This window comes from Marmota marmota, unplaced genomic scaffold (assembly GCF_001458135.2).
Source record: "Marmota marmota marmota unplaced genomic scaffold, marMar, whole genome shotgun sequence".
NCBI classification, from domain to species: domain Eukaryota; kingdom Metazoa; phylum Chordata; class Mammalia; order Rodentia; family Sciuridae; genus Marmota; species Marmota marmota.
In genome coordinates, this window is record NW_025999998.1 from 12,425,811 (window position 1) to 12,443,876 (window position 18,066).

The 18,066-nt window shown below is 38.2% G+C and overlaps 2 protein-coding genes across 6 annotated transcripts in view; one reads left to right on the forward strand and one right to left on the reverse strand.

Annotated features, from left to right (window-relative positions):
• The first annotated feature begins 502 nt into the window (after positions 1-502).
• Smc5 (structural maintenance of chromosomes 5) overlaps positions 503-18,066 on the forward strand; it is an 86,404-nt gene continuing 68,840 nt past the window's right edge. For all 5 annotated transcript variants that reach the window (XM_015492913.2, XM_015492914.2, XM_048806877.1 and 2 more), the window contains exons 1-2: positions 503-644; positions 5,533-5,585. In XM_015492913.2, the coding sequence (XP_015348399.1) occupies positions 546-644; positions 5,533-5,585 (152 nt within the window). In that variant the 5' untranslated portion in view covers positions 503-545. The remainder of the gene's footprint in view (positions 645-5,532; positions 5,586-18,066) is intronic.
• LOC125617900 lies at positions 16,819-17,891 on the reverse strand. Its single transcript, XM_048806878.1, has one exon. It carries the CDS (start codon positions 17,821-17,823, stop codon positions 17,215-17,217), a length of 609 nt encoding a protein of 202 aa, XP_048662835.1. The 5' UTR covers positions 17,824-17,891; the 3' UTR covers positions 16,819-17,214.

Here is an 18,066-nt window from a genome sequence, read left to right on the forward strand (position 1 = left end):
AGCTTTTGAGCCAGGCATGGTGGTATGTGTACCCTTGTAATCCCAGCTTCTTGGGAGGCTGAGGCAGGAGGATTAGAAGTTCAAGACCAGCCTGGGCAACTTACTAAGACCCTGTCTCAAAATAAAATTTAAATGGCTGAGAATGTAGCTCAGTGTAGAGCACTTGTCTAACGTGTGAAGTTCTGGGTTCAGTCCCCAGTGTCCTGCCTCCCCCGAAGTGCTTTTTTTTCTTTTGGTACTGGGGATTTAACCCAGCAACAATTTACCACTGACCTACATTCCCAGCTCTTTTTTTCTTTTGAGGTGGGGTCTCACTAAGTTGCTTAGGGCTTCAGTAAGTTGCTGAGGACTGGCCTGGAATTTGTGATCTTCCTGCCTTAGCCTCCCGAGTTTGTGGGATTACAGGCATATGCCACCATGTTTGGACCCAAAGTGCTTTTTTAAAGAAAATATTTTTTTCTCTTCTTACCCTGCTTCAAATTTTTACCCTTTTATAATACAGAACATATGATATCTGTGAAGTAACTCCTGGACCTCACTTGAATATGATTATTGGAGCCAATGGAACAGGGAAGTCAAGCATCGTGTGTGCCATTTGCCTTGGATTAGCTGGCAAACCTGCTTTCATGGGACGGGCAGATAAGGTAAGTAACTTTGATTACATTTTTTTTTCTTTCCACTTTTTTATTATTGCATTATAGTTGTATTCCCATATGGTGGGATTTGTTGTTACATTTTTTTTTACATACATGTAAATTACATTTTAGGAAAATTCAAAGCCATTAGTTATTTTTAGAAACAAATCAATTTCTACTTCTCAGTTTCTTGAATATAGCAAATTTGTAGTGTTTGAATATAATGAATGAATTTGGCAGGTGGAGAAGGTAGGAGATTATCATTTATAGAAGTGTATTATACCATATATTTAGAGAATTCTCCAAGTACCTACTAATTGAAGTCCTAGATATGTAATATGTTATTTTTTTAAATGAATTGCCAGACCAAGGGCAGAAACAAAACATTGTGAATCTGAAGACATAAGCAAGTTCTGGAATAGTTTCTCCAAGGGGCATTTGCCGATACCTTGTACATTAAAGCCTTGTTTTGTATTGTTTTGTACAGGTTTAGGGCATCTTAAAGGTAGAGAAGGACTAGAAGATAAAACCTAGTAGTGCTATGTGTTAAATTTAACAACAACACTATAGAATTGAACAGGGGATTTACTTACTCCTCATTGTTAGATCTAGAGTTGGGGAGGAAAAAGGAGGTCTTCCTAAAACTTCATAATCACATGTTTGGGGCCAGAGTTTGTATTACTTATATGACCTAAAGATCATAAATCTTGATAGTTTAAGGTGGTGTGAATTAGTAATATCTATAGGAACCTGGCAGGAACCAATCTAAATCTTTTAAAGAAAAATAACATTTGGGGGTTACTGTTGTAGTTCTGTGGTAGAGCACTTGCCTAGCATGTGTGAGGCACTGGGTTCAAATCTCAGCACCACATATAAATAAATAAAATAAAGGTCTGTTGTTGACAACAACAACAAAAGAAAGAACATTTAATCCATTTCTTAAAGAATTTTAACAAAGTTACAAGAAATCCATTGATACCTAAAAATTACAAAACCTAGGAGAATATGAGTAAAATAAGTTAAAAAAAAACAACCAGACTGTACAACCAGACTTAGAAAGCTTGCAGATATATAATATAAACTAAGTGTATTTAATTTGAGAAAATAAAATAAGTTTACAAGTACAACAAATAAGTGACAAAAAGATCAGTTCAGTTTGAAAAATAATCAAATAGAGCTTAAAGAAGTGAAAAGTTTGTTAATGAAGGAGAGGAACTTGGTAGAAAGATAAAGCAGCAAAGAAGACATATTTGAGAAGAGAATTTGTGTACTCAGGTGTTTGAAAAAGTTTCTGAAAATGTATAGAGAGATAAAAAGAATATATAACCAAGGTTAAGTGGGTAAAGGAAGATAGTCAGGTGTATATCTAATTACAGTTCCAAGGGGAGTTAGTAAACTAAGGAAGAGGTAATATTCAGAGAATGACTAGGAAATTTCCAGAAATGTTGGAAACCTTGAGTCTTCATATTCAAGAAGCCTAATAAATCCTGCACAGAAAAAATGAAAGAAATCCATAAATGCATATATTATAATGAATTTCAGAATACAGAATTTAAGTAGTACTTTTCCTAGAATGGGAGCAGGAAAAAAATGAACAAAATCTGAGCTCCTCACTAAAGAAAGAAAAATTGAGCTTCCCTAATCCAGAAATCCAAAATCCAAAATACGTAATGCCAAAATGAAGAATTCCTCACTGTTACCTTTGCTGAATGCATGAAATTATGAAAAATATTGTCTTAGCCAGGCATGGTAGTATATGCCTATAATCCCAGCTCCTGGGGATGGAGAGGGATGACAGAAGAGGACCTCAGGTTCAAGGCCTGCCTCTGCAATTTAGTAAGACCCCATCTCAAAATAAAAGATAAAAAGTGCCGGGGATGTAGCTTAGTAGAGTACCCCTGGACTCAATCCTCAGTACTTCAAAAAATATGTACACATACCAGTCTAAAATTACTTTTAGACTGTGTGTATTAAGTGTATGTAAAACAATGAATTTTGTGTTTAGACTTGGGTCCCATCCTCACAATATCTTCATTATTTATATGCCAGTACTCTTAAAAATAAAAAGAATAAAAATATGAAACACTTTTGGTCCCAGATATTTTGGGTCAGGAATACTGAACCTGTAGATAAAATGCATAATATATTATGGCCAAAGTGAATTTCATTTGGGAAAAATGAATATATGTTTTAAAATAGAACTGCATGATCATCTCAGTACAGAGGGAAAAAAGTATTCAGTTAAATTCCACAGTAACTTGTGATTAAAACTAATAAGGAATAAAGGGAACTTGCTTAATTTCATAAAAGATTATGAAAATATGTAGCAAGCTCAAGAACAAGTTGAGGTTATCTACTTTGACTACTATTAACATTGTATTGACAGTTATGGGCAGAATAGTAACATAAACAAAAGATAGAGAATTGAAAAAAAAAAAAACCCTATCATTCTAAGATTATATGTATGAATGTTTGCCTAAAAATCAAAAAAGATCTCTAGGCAAGACTGAATTAATGTGGAAATTTATCAGGATTGCTAAATATAAGATTAGACCAAAATTAGTTTTGTTTCTGTAGGATAACAATGAACAAAAAATGCAATTAAGATACATATCATTTATTAAATACTAGCAATAAGTTGCACAGAAATAAGTTGATTGAAGTCATGTAAGACCTATGTGCAGAGACTAGGGGTGTAGCTCAGCAGTAAAATTCTTGTGTAGCATGCACTAGACCCTGGGTTTGATCCCGAGCACTACCAAAAAAAATTTATGTGCAGAAATTATAAAATTTTATTTAAAATCATTGAAGTTTTGAGTAAATGGAGAGATATTTTGTATGTTATTTTTATAAAAATGTCTTTCTTCACATTGATCTGTATATTTAATATTATTCCAGTAAAAATCCCAGGATTCTATATAGCAAATTAAAGGTAGGCTTGAATTTGATATAGAGTGATACAAAAGAGTATCACTAATGTAATCTTAAAGAAACAGGAGAAAGTAGGAAAACTTGCCCTACCAGATAGAAAGATTTAATATGAAGTTAGAATAATTAAGACATGTGGGATTGGTATTATAATGTATAACAAAATGTTGATATCCAGACTGTATAATAAGGAAATAATAACTTGGAATATAAATAGGCAGGAAAAAACCAGGCCTGGTGGTACACACCTGTAATTCCAGTGGCTCAGCAGGAGGATTGTAAGTTCAAGGCCTGTCTAAGCAATGAAAGGAGACCCTAAGCAACACCCCATTTCAAAGTAAAAAAAGAAATGGCCTGGGGATGTTTAAAGCACCCTTGGGTTCAATCCCCAGAAATCTTTTGAGAATTTAGTTGTAAAATTTATTTTTAAAGCTTGAAATGTACATGATATTAAAAGTTTTATAGCTAGACTTAATATAGGGTTATGAGATTGAAGAAAATACCCCTTAAGATTATAAATAAGCTCATTCAAAATGTTTTCAATGTTATATTGAAGGCATTTAGGAAGTGGAAAATATATTTTCATTATTAATAATTAGCTTTGTAACCTTGAACAATGGTCTGAATAGTTTTTCTTTAAAGGAGTTGAAGTAGTTAATCCCCAAAGATCAATAGTTAATTGTCCAAGGACCAATTTTATGAATATTGATGTATAGTTTCTTAGTTACCAGATCATGAGTTAGATTTTTGCCTGTCTCATGGTCTGTTAGACTATATTCCAAGCAGTGTACATTTGGCATGAATTTGCCTATGATAATTTTTATAAATATTCTGTATTTATTTTTGTCATAAAGAAACTACATCTCATCCTTGGGTTGGTGGGATTTTTAGTGGAAGTGGTGGATACAGTATTTCCTAGACACACATTTCAGCCCTTGGGATATTCATAGATTTAGTAATTAGGGAATGCTTAAGTTCTTAGCAAAAATATTTTGATATTGTATTTTTGTTTAAATTCTAGTATAAAATTGTACACAAGCAATGCTATAATAAAAACTGCTTCCTAATTTTTTCCTTCTCATTTGTACTAAGTATTTTAATTGTTGCAAGCTAATGTAACAATTAGCTACTACAAAGATACCATTATTTTCCCTGTCTATGAGGAATTTTAAAAAGTTAAATAACCTGGTCAAGATCATAAAACTTGTATGTAGTAGAGTTGGGATTTGAATCTAGATGTGAATGTTAAAGTCAGTACTCTTAATACAAAAATCAATCTGTAACTAAGCAATAAGTACTAAAAGTAATAGAAAATACACCTTGCAAATAATAATCTTTTAACAGTGGTAATAACAGTGATGAGGATTATAACCATAACATTAACATTTACTAAGCCCTTACCATATTCTGCTATGCTAATAAGCACTTACACTTAATTCTTACGAGCCACTCCTTTTACATATGATGGAATTGAGACCCAGAAGGATGAAAAGGCCCAGAGAATACATACAGCTAATATTAGAGTGACTTAACATTTAATCTGTGCAACTCTGCAGAAGTCTTCAGTATCAGGTTTAGTATAGGACTTTGTGGTTGTATTATAGCACCTATTTTATCACCAGCCTTTTAAAATCTTCTGAGAGTGTTTAGTATAGTGGCTAAGGACACAGGCCCTAGAGCTAGGTTACCCAGATTCAGAACCATTTTCTGACACTTACTGGCTTTGTCACAAGCTATGTAAGAATCTAACTACTTGGCACATAGAAGTTCCATAAATTTTAGCTGTTCTTATTTGTGGGAGGGAATAGAGAGGAACCTACATTTGAGAAGAATGCCTTTAGAAAGTGGTGGGAATAGACATTCAAGTAATTGTTGAAGTAAATCTTGATTTGACAAATATGATTTTCCAAGTTTCTGTTACCGTGGGACTGTCATCATATAACTAATTTTTTTCTTTTTTACACATTAGGTTGGGTTTTTTGTGAAGAGAGGATGTTCGAAAGGCATGGTTGAAATTGAATTGTAAGTGTTACAAGCCCTAAGACCATCTTTTTTCTGTATAATTTCTTAGTTTCTATTTGTGCTTTCCTGATGACTTTGGAAAGAAGAACTGATAGAACATTATGGCATAAATATTGAAAGTAATATTTGAAGAGTACTTGATGTAAACAAAATTTTTTAAATGCAGCTTTTAAAACTTTAATCATAAGAATTTTATTTTGGAAAAATTCTCAAGGACATTTCTGTATACCACTGCTAAATTTTCATTAAGAAGTTCATGGGCTGGGGTTGTAGCTAAGTGGAGAGCACTTGCCTAGCATGTGTGAGGCTCTGGATTCAATCCTCAGCACCACATAAAAATAAATTAATTAATTAAATAAAGATATTGTGTCCATCTACAACTAAAAATATTTTTTTTAAAAAAAGGAGTTGCTGCTATGCCTACCTGTAATCACAGAGACTTGGGCAGCTGAGGCGGGAGGATTGCGAGTTCAAAGCCAGCCTCAGCAGCTGCAAGATGCTAATAAGCAACTTAGTGAGACCCTGTCTATGGCTCAGTGGTTTAGGGCCCTAAGTTTAATCTCCAGTACCAAAAACAAACAAAAAAGAAGTTGCTATATTTCATCTGTTAGCTTTTGCCAATTTTAAAATAGGTAGTTTTTAAAAATGCAAAGTATGTAACATTGAGAATGAAAGCCTTCTTGCTATAATTCTACTGTTGAAATACAATATAATTCTACTATAGTTTGATGAATTTCATATGTAATGAATACTCAACATTTCTGTTATCATTTTTCATCCCCTATCAAGATATTGATAATTTATCACTATATTCTTTTCCTTTGAGCCTGCATATTCTCAGTTGTTATCTCCTTCTCGGGAGCCATTTCTGATAGATCAGAATTGTTATTTGTGATTAAATCAAGGGGACAATCCTTGTACATACATTTTGTCTTTTTGATACATTATTTAGATGATTTTTAAGGATGTTTTGGAGTATTTTTGGAAAGTTTTGTAACTTTTGAGCTGAAAAACTTTTAAAGGTACATCTGAAGGCCTTATCATTTTACAGAATATAAGGAAATAATATTTGCCTAAAATTGTTGGAAAATTTTTATTTATTACAGATGAGAAATAGACATAGGAAGTTAAAAAAAAAGTAAAAAAAAAAAATTATACCCACCTTACTAAAAAAAAGACTATTTTATACAAAACCAAGACCTGAATAGAAAAGTAGATTATTGTTCTAGAAACATAAGATTAATGTTATCATTAATATATTAGTTCTTCTCCAAATTATTGAGTATGTTTGATAGAATTCCAGCAAGAGTCTCAACAGGTAAGTTTACAAGTTGCAAGTTAATTCTGAATTTCATCTTGAGAAATAAGTGTGCCAGCAAACCCAAGAATTTGAAAAAGCAGAATTGTGAATAAGACTTTTATGTACTGGATGTTAAAGTATACTGTAATACTGTTGATGTAGAACTATATGGTACTGATATAAAAGTTTAGAGGAACGAATGGAGAAACCAAGAAAAGATGTAAATGTGTATGAGAATTTAACTTATTGTAACTGTAGCTGTTTTAGTGTAAGGTATTATAAGAAATAGGAAAAAATAAATTGTTTTTGATCCTCTCACATTTAATACAACATAACACTCATCTGACAGCACATGTCTTACACCAGATGTATGGGTGTTTTTCTCTATACTCTGCAATTCAGTTCAGGTCTGATACTAACTAAAGTTGGTGCAGAGTCCAAAGGTTAAGGGCTCAATTCCTCAAGACTGTACCATCAGAGGCCATTTTCAAATTTCATTTTGTGACCTGCATTTCTGACAACAAGCTATAAATTGGGGTTCCCATGTTTCCTTCCTTGGGTTCAGTTATTTGCTAAGTCAGCTCAAAGAATTTAGGTTTACCAATTTATTGTAAAAGATTCTACAGAGGATACAAATGAATGAACAACCAAATAAAGAGAGATAGGACAAGGTCTGGAAGAGTCATGAAAGCTTTTGTCCTCATAGAATTGAAGTGTACCACCCTTTTTGCACACCCTGATGCTTTCTAAACTTCATAACTTGGGGATTCTTTGTTGTTGTTGTTGTTGGAGGATTCATCACTTAGGCATGACTGATTATTAACTCAATCTCAGCCCTCCCTCCCCTTCCCAGAGGGTATGTGTGGGGTGGTACTGAAAGTACTTGTCTTTTAATCATGGTTTGGTCTTTTTGGTGACCAGCCCCTATTCAAGAAGCCACAAGAGTTACCTCCTTAGATCAAAAGGCACTCCTGTTACCCAGGAAATTCCAAGGGATTAGGAGTTCTGTGCCCAGAATGGAGGCAGAGGCCAAATATGTATTTTTTAATATATTACCGTATCACAGGTATAAATCATTCAAATTGAATTGGGAAAGTTGGCTATTAATTTTGTAACTGAATTAAGAACTTTGACTAATATCAGACATGTAGATAAAATCTAGGTATATTAAATGTCAAGTGAAAAATTATTTAATTTAGAAAATAATAGAAATACAGAATATTTTTTAAACATTAGGAATGGGGAAGTCCTTTTTAACCAGAACAAGAATCCCAGTAGTCAATAAAAGTCAAATAGGAAATTTAGGCTGTTTAAAAGCCAGTTAAAAATAGTGATACCTTAGTTAAGCAATAAATGGGTGAAAATATTTTTAGCACAAAAATAGTACAGGTTTTAAAATTACTGAAATATCAATGCCTCACACAAATGAGTAAAAATTTATAAGCAACCTAATGTAAAAATGAGCAAAGAAATTGCACACAAAATTAAAATAAATGGCCCATAAGTATAAAATAGCTTAGGAAAATTTAAAAATAAACCCCAGTAATATAAAAGTATAAGGAAATGGATGCTGTCATGCCCTGTTAATGGAAGTATAATTTGTATACTCTTTTTGGCCATATCTTCAGCATTTAGAATACATAGTATTCTATCTAGTATTCTAAATGTATAGTATTCTAAAAGCAGGTAGTCTTTTACCTGGTTGTTCTGTTGAGCAAATATCTGTTCTAGAGAGTGTTTTCTCATTTGCACAAAATGAGATTTATCCAGTCTTAACAAATTATAAACAACCCAAGTCAGCTGATGATGGCTAAACTTGTACTAAATAAAATTATAGAATTTATAAAGTTTGGAGGAGTTGGTGCTGAGGGTTCAGGAAAAGCCCATTGAGACTGTTTCTGAGCTGAGAAAAGAGTGAGAAAAAAGAGCCAACCATAAGAACATCTGTTGGAGGCAGAAAGAAGTTTCTGCAAAGCATCTAAAGTGAGATTGAGTTTGTTGTTTTTGAGGAACAGAAGAATGGAGTGTGCTGGAGTATAAATGAGGTGTTTGTTATAGGATTTTGGAGAATACCCTTTACTTGGTGTAGGATACTCCCTTCTGTTCCTGATTTGGTATGATTTTAATTATGAATAGCTAGTGAATTTTATCAATATCTGTTGAATTGATCATATTATTTTTGTTGATAAGTTAATTTTCTTCCTTTCACTCAGTTTAGCATGCTTAAAGTAATGATTGGAACATTTTGATGCATTGCTAGATTTGGTTTTCTAATTTTTAGGATTTTTGCATCTTTATTTTGCTTGTGAAAGATATTTGTATGAATATTTGGTTAAACTTACCAGTAAAATCATTTGGGGCTTTTGGGTTCCCCCCCCCCCCATTGATTTTTAATTTTTTCTATTCACTGATTGGTTTATTTAATAATAATGAGATTATTTAGTTTTTCTGTTTTTTCTTGAATCATTGTACTTATTTATAGTTTTTGATGATTTTTCTTTTTTATTATTTAATTTTTTTTTTACCTGAATAATATACTGTGAGTTTATTGTGTGTCTCTTTTCTTTTACATAACATACATAATTTTTTAGTCTTCTGTAGTTGTATTGACCTCCTTCGTTTATGTGTGTATTCCATATTTGAAATATCAGTTTATTGATTTTGCTAATCCTCTCCTGTGAACTATTTTTTTGCATTGTTTCTGTCTTATATCATGATTTTTTTATTCATTAATTTGTATTCTTACCTTTAAACTTTCCTTTAGTTTCTTTAAATTTTGTTTTTAATTTTTTAAAATTTACTGTCAGTTTTTTAATTTATTTTTTTCAATTTCTTGAAACGGATATGTACTGTACTAATATTCAGTTTTTTGTTTTCCCTAATATATAAACAGTTAATATTAAAATTTTTCCTCTTAGTATTACTTTAACTCCATCTCCCAAATTTAGGTATATGGTATTTTCTTATTTTTCAATTCTAAACATTTTTCCATGACTTTGTATTTAATTGTTTCTAATTCTAATGTAGTGATTTTCTTTTTTTAGTATTGATTTTCACATTATTGATGTGTGGTAAAATGTGAATAGTTTTTATGTTGCTGTGCTTTGAAATTTGGTAACTTTGTAGTGTTATTCATTGGTTGAAAGAGAATTCTCTTACACCTGAAGTTGTATTTGTTCATAATTCAAATTTGTTAAATTCTATCTTGATTTTAAAACTCAAGACATTATTGTTATTTTACATTAATTGTACTATCAGTGTTTATTTGAAATCCCAGATCTTTGTTTGCCTTGCTTTTAATTCCTTGTTGTATTTCTGATCTTCCCTCTGACATCACCTTCTTCCCGTTAAAAAACACATCCTTTAAAATTCACATTAATTAGAGTTTTCTAGTAGAGTGCCCAATTTTTATTTAAAAATTATGCTATTTTGCTTTAAATCTTAAAAGATGTATTTGCTAGATATAAAATTCTACATTGACAGATTTTATTCTAAGCATGTTCCAAATACAATGCCATTGTTTTCCAATGTGGATTTAATCTGAAGTCTCTTTGTTAGTGATCGCTTTTTCTTGAGATGCTTTAAAATACTGTGAGTTTATTGTGTGTCTCTTTTCTTATACATATTTTTGTTGTTTTATAGTTTCACATCATATTTAGGTGTAGGTTTGTTTTTTATGTGTTCTTTGGTATTTAAAGATTTTTTGAGGGGGTACTGAATATTTAACCAAGCAAGGGACACTTTACCACTAAACTATATTCCTAGACCCTTTTATTTATTTATTTATTTTTAAACTTAAGAATGTTTTATTACCTGACTGTAAGTGGTTTATTATATTTTTTCTGTTTGAGGCCAAACCTGTATGTCCCATGGATACTGGGATGCATATGACAAGATGGTTTCTTAGTACATACAAGGGTCTGAGGGAACCTGCTTTTCTTTGTTAACCTCACACAGTGAACTAATGTTAAAAATGATACCTCAGAAGAGGTTGTTCCTGCCTTTGGGGTATAACTTTAAGAGTTAAAGTTCTTCTCATCCTATGAATCCCTGAAAATTCATTTTAAATCAACAAAGAACTAGTTACCAGGAAGGGCAGTGCAAAAATAAACTTTTCCGCACAGTGCTATCTTCCACAAAGAATTGGCCAGAGCTTTTCCTTGTTTTGGTAGAAACTTGAATATATGCGATAGACAGTTAAGCAACAGCTTAGTTAATACAAAAGGAATAGAGTTTAACAAACACATGCCTTTAAGTAAGTGTGTAAAGGTCGGGCGAGCGTCGGAGGAAGAGACCACCAAGAGACTGTCTCATGCAACAGCAAAGGGTTTATTGGGGGTCCAGCATGCTGGGGCTCAGAGCTCACTTGAATAGAGCAGAGAGAGAGAGAGAGCCCCAGGAACAGCTTAAACAGAGCTTATATACTTTCCTTGGAGAGGGCAGGGACTTCACATACAGCATAGCCAATCATTGCACGGTTTCTGGGAGGGGTTGTTTTCGTAGAGCAACCAGATGATCAGTGGGCATTTCCGGGAGTTGTTTTCAACTTCTACATGAGTTTCAGGTTCCAGGAAAACAGAACTTAATTCTTACATTCTTAACCTTTTCATTCCCCACTTCTTTTTCTGACTACTTTTAATCTTAAAAGTAAGAAATCATAATTATTGAGGGGTATCACATTCTATTTCTGCCAGTGAGGCATATTGTTGTCTGATTACCATAAGTTTAACCTGTCCAATTTGAGCTTGGAGAAAGGAAACTACACAGTTGAGCAAACAGGGTCCTACAGTTAGCAATAATATGAGGATTATTAATGGACCGGCCAGAGCTGATAAAAGCGTAGTTAACCAGGGGGACTGTGTGAACCAAGACTCAAACCACCCTTTTTGGGCTTCTCTCTCTCGCTGACGCTCTTCAAGGCGTCTTCTTAATTTACTCATAGATTCTTTTACAACTCCAGTATGGTCGGCATAAAAACAACATTCTTCCCTCAATGCAGCACAAAGGCCCCCTTCTCTCATGAAGAGGAGGTCCAACCTCGCCTGTTCTGTAAAACAACTTCAGAGAGAGAGGTTAAAGATTCCTGTAAAGCTGTGATGGAGGTTTCTAATGTCTTTAAGTTTTGGTCTATTGCTGCTTCTAATTGGGTCATTTGTTGTGTCCCACGGACCAGGGCAGTGGTTCCTGTGCCCACCCCTGCAGCAACTCCTATTCCTAATAGGATGGCTAAAGTGAGGGATACAGGTTCCCGGCGGAACCGGGTTGTATGCCCCCCTATTTGATCTTCAAATGAACCTGCGTCATGATAGAGCACTCTGGGAAACATCTGCACCATTACACAATAATTTACAGAGCTGTTAAATACCTGGGCTGAAATGCAAGGAGTTAACCCTGAGTCACATGACCACCAGGTTCCATTTTCAGGGGTAAGGAAACCCTGTGTGGTGCTAATTTTTTTTATCTGGGTACATAAGTTTTGTTTACTTTTAGGTGGGGACCCTATACATAAGCCTGCCCCGGTTACTTCTGGGAGGGTTAACTTAGGATTTCCACCCCAATTACAGGAGGAACTCTGCGCTTTTACTGCATAAGTCCCGTCAATTGCTATCCCTTCATAGTAAGGAGGAGCAGCGGAGAGACAGAGCCAACAAGACTGAGTGAGGTCTGGTTGCGTGGAATTCAGTACCGCAAAGGCTCCTTCAATTAGCCCCCAGGGGAAGGGGTTGACTTCACTCTGGATTGGGGAAGTAAACGAAGGTGAAACTTGAGGAGTATGGGAAAGTGAAGGGATCCTAGTAGATTTAGGTTCGGGAGGTCTATGAGGCCCAATTCCTGGCTTGAGGGGATTGGGCCCTATGGCTAAGGGGATTTTTTCAAACCGGATAGTGAACCAAAGGCCAAAATCATATCCTGTGGTGTAAAATTGCATTCCATAGGTTTTTCCTGAAAGCCATGTCCAGATATTTTGGTTTCTTCCTTTGGAGGTGAAGGTTATATTTAGGGGGTTACATAGGCTACTTGTGTCACATGGAGTAGGGTCAGCTAGTCCAGAAGTCCCCGCTTGGGGGTCCCATTTAAATGGGAGACATTGTTCGGGACTTAACTTAGTATTATTTCTTCCTACCCGAATCAGACTATCTGGGGAGTTTGGGTTCCACCAGGCAGCCCTGTATGCTCACATCCCCATGACTTACAGAAGAAGTCAGCTTCTCCCCCACACAGCCGTGACTGTTTGCGGCTTCGATAGTCTGCTGGGCAAACATAGTAATCTAGGCTAGCCAACTTGCATCTGGCTCGCGTGTCCCTACATCCATAATGTTTGTTTCCATTATCTATGGTACAGAAGGGATTTAATGGAATTTTAGTGGGATCCTCTTCATCAGGGATATCCCAATAGGAAAGACCTATAGCCAGCTGACAAATGTCTGGGTGGAGAGATGGCCACCAGGTCCCTAAGGGGGCTGTATGTGAGATAGACCATACTTCTTGTCCAGTAGGATTTGTGATCAGCCATCACTGCTGAACGGGCTGATGAGGGTTAGGACTACTGGTGGTCAAGGGGAGAGTCCATAGCCCTATCCACACGGCAAATACGCAATTTGAGAGGGTTACCAGTCTTTTCCAGTTTCCAGCCAGAGTCTGGACAGGGCGCAGGCTTGAGATGAGAAGCATGGATCCAGGAAGTGATTCCGTCTACCTTTACCGCTGTAGGTGTTATAAGTAGCACCTGGTATGGTCCTTTCCAGCGGGGTTCCAGGGATGACACCTGATGTCGTCTTACGTAGACGAAGTCTCCCGCTTGATATCGGTGTGGAGTCCCTTCGTCCCCAGGTTGGTAGGCAGTGGCCAGCTGTTTCCACAGGTATCGCTGGGTCTTTCAAGAGCTTTAAGTCTGTCAAGCAAGGGGGTGTGAAAGGAATCGTTAGGTCTTAGAGTTGGGGTTAGGTCCCTTACTGGAGGAGGGGCACCATAGAGAATTTCATAGGGGGTGAGGTTACACAAAGAAACAGAGGGAGTATTTCTTGCACGAAATAGTGCATAAGGCAGGAGCATAGTCCAATCTTTTATGCTGGTCTCTAAGCTTAATTTTGTTAAGGTCTCTTTAATGGTTCTATTCATTCTTTCTACCTGTCCTGAGCTCTGGGGTCTATAAGCACAATGTAACTTCCAATTAATCCCCAGGGTCCTGGCTAACCCCTGACTTACCTGGGCCACGAACGCCGGTCCATTATCAGACCCTATTACCTTAGGCAGGCCGTATCTTGGAAAAATATCTTCCAGGATCTTCTTGACCACCATTTGCGCCATTTCTTTTTTTGTGGGGAAGGCTTCAATCCATCCTGGAAAATGTATCTACAAAGACTAGGAGATATTTGAGTCCATACCTTGCTGGCTTAATTTCAGTAAAGTCCACTTCCCAGAATTGTCCTGGTCTGGTTCCTCGTAGGTGCTTTCCTGCAGGAAGCTTGGAAGGGTAAGCATTAACCAATTGACAGACCCGACAAGCTTTTGTTACCTGTTCAGCTGTTTCCTTTTGCTGTGAGTCGGTTAGTGGAAAACTCTGTTCTTGATCCTTCAGGAATGCCTGCAGTTTCTTTGAAGCAAGGTGAATGAGTTGATGTACATTTTTAACGTAGTGTAGGGCTTTCTGAAATTGCAGGCTGGGCTCAGTGAAGTCGAGGAGTTCAGTGTCAGTGTCCTTAGATGTTAAGTTGTCGGGGTGCTCCGACGTAGTTAAATCTCCTGACTTATGTTCCCCCAGTGTGGAAAGTGTTAACATGGTTACTCCGTTTAGGGCTGCCAATTTAGCCTCTTCATCCGCCCTCCTGTTCCCGACCGCTACGGAATCGTTTCCTTTCTGGTGTCCTGGACAGTGCACTATAGCTAGTTCCCTAGGGCTTTACACTGCTGAAAGGAGGCGGAGGATCTCATCTCTGTTTTTTATTTCTTTTCCTGCCGAGGTTAATAGTCCCCTTTGCTGGTAGATAGCCGCTATGCCTTCGCTACCGCTCATATGGTGGCCTTTTTGCCTGCCGCTAGCTCTAATGCCTTCGTGAGGGCGATCAGCTCTGCCTTTTGAGCCGATGTTCCCTCTGGGAGGCTAGAGGACCAGATGACTTTAGTTCTGCTAACTATCGCTGCCCCAGCCCGCCGCTTACAGTCCTGGAGGAAGCTGCTGCCATCAGTGAACCATATGAACTCAGGGTGGGGCAGTGGCTGATCCTTTAAATCCCGTCGTATACTGGTTTCTTCTGCCAGTATATGTTGACAGTCTTGAGTGACGGGTCCTGATGATTGTTCAGGTAGTAGTGTAGCCGGGTTAAGCGGGGCGGGGAGTCCCAGCGTTATTCTGTCTTTGTCGAGCAACAGGCTCTGATAGTGTGTTATTCTAGAGTTTGATAGCCATCTGTCTGGTGGCTGGCGGATGATGCTGTCTAGGGCATGGGGGACTATAATGGTTAGCTTCTACCCCAGTGTTAACTTATCAGCATCCTTGATTAGAAGGGCCGCCGCTGCTATAGCTTTTAGGCGATGGGGCCATCCACTAGCCACTGAGTCCAGCTTTTTAGACAAGTAGGCTACAGGCCTTTAACAGGGCCCTAGAGTCTGAGTGAGCACTCCTCGTGCTATTCCTTTCTTTTCCTCAATGTAGAGAGTAAAGGGTTTTTCTACATCCGGGAGTGCTAAGGCCGGAGCAGATAGCAGCGCCCTTTTGATGTTATCAAAAGCTTGCTGGTGCTCAGGGGTCCATTGGAATTGGGCATCTCCCTTTAACAGCGGGTATAAAGGAGCAGCTAAGGACGCAAACCCAGGTATCCATAACCTGCAAAAGCCAGCAGTCCCAAGAAACTCTCTGAGTTGTCTCCTGTTAGATGGGGGTGGTATCTGCACAACAGTTTGTTTTCTGGGCTCAGTGAGCCATCGTTTACCGCCCCTAAGGGAATAGCCCAAGAAGATTACTTCTTGCTGGCAAATTTGGGCCTTTTTGGCAGAAGCTCTATACCCAAGTTGAGCAAGCTCAGATAATAGTGCTTGGATCCCAGACTCACAGTTTTCCTTGGTGTCGGCTGCCAGTAGCAGGTCATCCACATATTGAAGCAGGGTGACTTCGGGGTGTGTAGTTCTGAAGTTGTTGAGATCTCTGTGGAGGGCTTCATCAAAGAGAGTGGGGGAGTTTTTGAACCCCTGTGGGAGTCTAGTCCAAGTTAGTTGACTAGACATTCCGGTTTCTGGGTCTACCCACTCGAAAGCAAACAGCAACTGACTATCTTTATGCAGAGGCAAGCAAAAGAAAGCATCTTTTAAGTCCAGAACAGTATACCATTTCCGCTCAGGGTTCAGAGTGCTAAGCAGATTGTACGGATTAGGTACCGTGGGGTGAATGTCCTGCACTCTGTTGTTGATCTCTCTTAGGTCTTGAACGGGGTGATAGTCCCCAGTTCCTGGCTTTTTTACTGGTAGCAGGGGAGTGTTCCAGGCCGATTGACAGGGCCTTAAGACCCCTAAGGCCAGATATTTCTGAATGTGGGGCCTTATCCCATCTTTAGCTTCTTTGCTCAGAGGATATTGTTTGACATTGATTGGGGAGGCTGAGGTTTTTAACTCCACTGTTATTGGAGGTTGTTTCACGGCTAAGCCTAACCAAGCAGTTTCTGCCCAGGCATCTGGATAATCTGTTATCCATTTCTGGGGTAGCTTGCCTGTTTGATCAGTCTTGGGGGGTGTGAAGAGTTGATGTTCATCTTCTACTGACATTGTTAAAGCCGTGGCTATAGGAGCTTTTAGTGAAGGATTTAGAAATTCCACATGGGGGCCTTCAGGGTTAAAAGTTATTCTGGCCCGGACCTTGGTGAGCAGATCTCTGCCCATCAATGCCCGGGCATTCTGGGATTACTAGGAAGGAGTGATGGACTTTTCCTTTCCCCAGGTCCATGGTCCTCTTAGTTGTCCAAGCCCGATATTTACTGCCGTTAGCCCCTTGAACTAGAGACCTTTTATTTGATAGAGGGCCCAATGGGGCCTTAAGGGCTGAGTATACTGCCCCTGTATCCACTTCAAAGTTTACTGGGGTCCCCTCCACTTCAAAAGTTACCCTGAGCTCGGGAAGGGGATCCGAGCCCCGACTTTCCTAGTCATCCTCCAGAGTCAGAATGGCTGGCTGGCGTGGCTGTCTCTTTCTAGGGCACTCTTTGGCCCAGTGTCCTTTTTCTTTACAGTAGGCACATTGATCTGAGGCCAGGGGTGGTCTCTGGCATGGGCTCAGGTATCCCTTCCTGTCTCCCTGTTTCTTAATTTCTGGCCTATTTGTTGTTGTGACCAGGACCTTAGTCAATGCCTTAGTCTGTCTTTTGCTTCTCTCATCCTCCCTTTGCTCCCTTTCTTTCTCCCTCCTTTGTTCCTTCTCTTCCTCAGTTTCTCATAGTATACCTTCTCGGCTTCTCTGACTAAATCTCTCAAAGTCATATCTTGTAATCCATCTAAGCGTTGTAACTTTCTTTTAATATCCAGGGCAGCTTGCCCAATAAAGGCCATCGTGACAGATGCCTTTTGATCCTCTGCCTGAGGATCGAAAGGAGTATATCTCCTATATGCCTCCATAACTCTCTCTAGAAACATACAGGGAGATTCATCAGGCCCTTGAATAATCTCTCTTACCTTGGCCAAATTAGTTGGTCGCCTAGCGGCCACTCGGACACCCACTATTAGAGCCCGGCGATAAGTGGACAGATGCTCCCTACCTTCAAAGATGTTGGGGTCCCAGTTGGGTCGGTTCAAGGGGAAGCCAGCTTCAATTATGATGGGAAGTTGTGTCGGTCGCCCATCTGGTCCGAGGATATTTTTTCTAGCTTCCAGGAGGATTCTCTCTCGTTCCTCTGTCATGAAGAGAGTCCCTAGGAGTTGTTGGCAGTCATCCCAAGTAGGCTGGTGTGAAAACATCAATGACTCAACCAGACCCGTGAGCTGGGTGGGGTCCTCGGAAAAAGGGGGATTTTATAGGTCTGAAGGGGAGAAAGGCCAATACTGGTAGGCTTGCATTTCTCCCCCATGGCCGTCGTCAATCATTGGCCCGTAGGGACGGAGGGGGAGCATCACGGGGGCTCCAGGGTTTTCAGTCATTCGCCGCCGGCGAGTTCCTTTAGCCGGGCCAGCTTCCTCCAGGGGAGGAGGGGCTGTGTGTGC

Coding starts and splice junctions, on each gene's coding strand:
- LOC125617900 (XM_048806878.1), bottom strand. CDS start 17,823: ATGTTTTCACACCAGCCTACTTGGGATGACTGCCAACAACTCCTAGGG.